This window comes from Gekko japonicus, unplaced genomic scaffold (assembly GCF_001447785.1).
Source record: "Gekko japonicus isolate JY-2015 unplaced genomic scaffold, Gekko_japonicus_V1.1 scaffold2682, whole genome shotgun sequence".
Classification (NCBI taxonomy): Eukaryota; Metazoa; Chordata; class Lepidosauria; order Squamata; family Gekkonidae; genus Gekko; species Gekko japonicus.
In genome coordinates, this window is record NW_015168735.1 from 206,313 (window position 1) to 208,919 (window position 2,607).

The 2,607-nt window shown below is 39.1% G+C and overlaps 1 protein-coding gene across 1 annotated transcript in view; it reads left to right on the forward strand.

Annotated features, from left to right (window-relative positions):
* SCAF4 (SR-related CTD-associated factor 4) overlaps positions 1–836 on the forward strand; it is an 85,016-nt gene extending 84,180 nt beyond the window's left edge. The window contains exon 21 of the mRNA XM_015415609.1: positions 6–836. Within this exon, the coding sequence (XP_015271095.1) occupies positions 6–658 (653 nt within the window). The 3' untranslated portion in view covers positions 659–836. The remainder of the gene's footprint in view (positions 1–5) is intronic.
* Positions 837–2,607: the final 1,771 nt, after the last annotated feature.

A 2,607-nucleotide genomic window follows, 5' to 3' on the forward strand; every position in this document is an offset into this window, starting at 1 on the left:
ACCGCGGCACATGCCTCCCCATATGATGCATAGAGGTCCACCTCCAGGCCCAGGAGGCTTTGGGATGCCTCCACCTCATGGGATGAAGGGCCCTTTCCCACCACCTGGTCACTTTGTGAGGCCTGGTGGACCAGATGATAATAGAGATGGAAGGCAATTTAGGAATGATAGGCAACCCTTCAATCCAAACAGAGACCAGGAAAGATTCGGAAGGAGGTCTTTTGGAAATCGAATAGAAAATGAGCGTGAGCGTTATGGTAACCGCAATGATGATAGGGAACATGAGCGACTTGGTAATCGTGAAAGGAGAGAATGGGGAGGAAGAAGAAGCCCTGAACGTGATAGACACAGAGACTTGGAGGAAAGAAATAGGCGCTTCAGTGGACAGAGAGAGAGAGATTCTAGGGATAGGGAGTCTCGCAGAGAAAAGGACGAAAATCGAGGAAAGGAGAAACCTGAGTTGACAGACAGGGTAGATGGCATCAAAAACCATGAATCCCAGAGTGGCAAAGCGGAAAACACAGACACTGTTTCAGAACTTAAAGGGGAGTCTGAACCCACAGATGCAAAGCCTGCTGAAGAGTTAACATCGGAGGCTACCTCATCTCTTGAACAACCTGAAAAGTCTACTGGCTCAGTTGTAGAGACACCTCGCTAGGGACTGGAATTTTTGTCAAAAAAAGTGACATTGGAGTGTAGAGCTTTAGAGTTGTACAGTATGCTGTATATTGCTTCTGCTATATCACAACTCCATAGTTTATGGGGCTATGTAAGCAATTTAATTGCTTTCCTTCTATTTAAAAGTTACAAAATAACACAAAAAATGAATAAACCATTGCCCATTTTTGCTGTAACTTTTTTAAAGTTTTGACTTGAAAAAGTTTACAAGTCAGAATTAGAAGTGCTTTCTATTTTTTTTTTTTAATTTAAGTGAAGGTAACGGTGAAAGATCCTCAAGACAAATAGGGATGTGTTTTTAATAAACTCTATTTTCGTAACAAACTTTAATGTGTGCTATTCTTCCTACACTGCACTGAAGTGGTAAAGGATTGTTCAACATCTTAAAGTTTGAACTGTTAATGCTGTATTGGAGTCTAAATTAGACTTTGTTTAAATTTGTTAAACATGTTTGTATAACAGTTCACAGAAGCTAAATATTTGTAGTAGTTACATTCTTAGATTTCTGCATTTTAATTATCTACATGACTATATTAGATTAAAAAATAGCTTTAAATGTTGTTTTAAGACAAATTTTAGTGTTTGCAGTGGAATCAACTTTTATTTTTGCTTTCTCTCCCCCAATCCAATTGATGCTATGGTAAAATGTTGCCCTAAAAATGAACTTCCTGATAAAGTGAGATCTCAGATGAACTTCCTGATTAAGTGAGATCAGCATATTTTTGTAATTGAATCCATTGGTGTATTCCGTGGAAGCAAGGTGAAAAGGGCACCTCAGATTTCCACTGTATTCTAATATGTGTCATGGGTAACAATATTTGAAAGCAGATTGTTTTGCCTACCCGACTACTTCATAACCTGGTCATACCACCTGTCCAATTACTTTTAACTAAAGAAATAAATACTGAATATATTATGTCCTATACAGCAGTTTTAAAAATGCAGTCAGTACTAACAAATGGCAGCAAGCATGAAGAACTGTACACTTCCTGTTTCCATAATTAACCCCATGCACCAAGGTGAGACCCTGACTCTTATTAGTTGCAACAGACAACTGAAGCTCTTCTGCTTTGAAAAACAGCTTCCAGTTTTGATTTTCTGTATGTTTGTTCTGGTGAGACATGGCAAGTTCAGGAGCAGCTCCCATTTAGGCAAACATGGATTTGTTTCCATTGTTCAAAGGCGGGGATTTAAGAAACATTTTTCTTGCAATAGTAGAATAAAAAAACTTCATATACTTGTGAAATCAATTTCCCTGTGTTGAACTTTTGTTTCCATACTATTTTCTATTACTCAAAAACTAATTTAACACCACTACCTACATTCGTATGAAAAGGGTAACTGAGTATTCAATAGGTATCGAATACAAATAAGCATACAGCTGTCTTTAAAGGATTGCGAAAGTCCTATTTAGTCTGTTATTTCAAAGCCATGTGTGAAACAAAGCCATTCATGGTCTTTGGTAATTATGCTTTGAAGGAGAACTCAAGGCATAAAATACTGGCAATGTTATTGCCAGTCTTGATCATGAGTACCAGCTGCATTATCCAAATGCAAGATTGCCAATGAATGGTTTCAGGAAAGGATTTCTTTCCAATCTTAGACACAAAAGTCTTCAAGTCTGCATGAGTGCCATTAAGTTGCCAACAGTTTTGTAGACCAGCTACAGAATCGAGATGGAAGGGACCTCCAAGGTCATCTAGTCAAAAAACCCCTGCACAATGTAGGGAATTCACAAATCCCCCCTCCCCCCCGGTGATCCTTGTTCCATGCCCAGGAGATGGCCAAACTGGCAATCAGCATTTCCCTGGGCATGTAAGAAAGGGCCACAAGAACTAAGCACTGAGGTGAGGTAACCCTTCCTTCTCATGATCTGCCTAAATTCACAGAATCCACATTGCTGCCTCTGTTTAAAAACCTCCAAAGAAG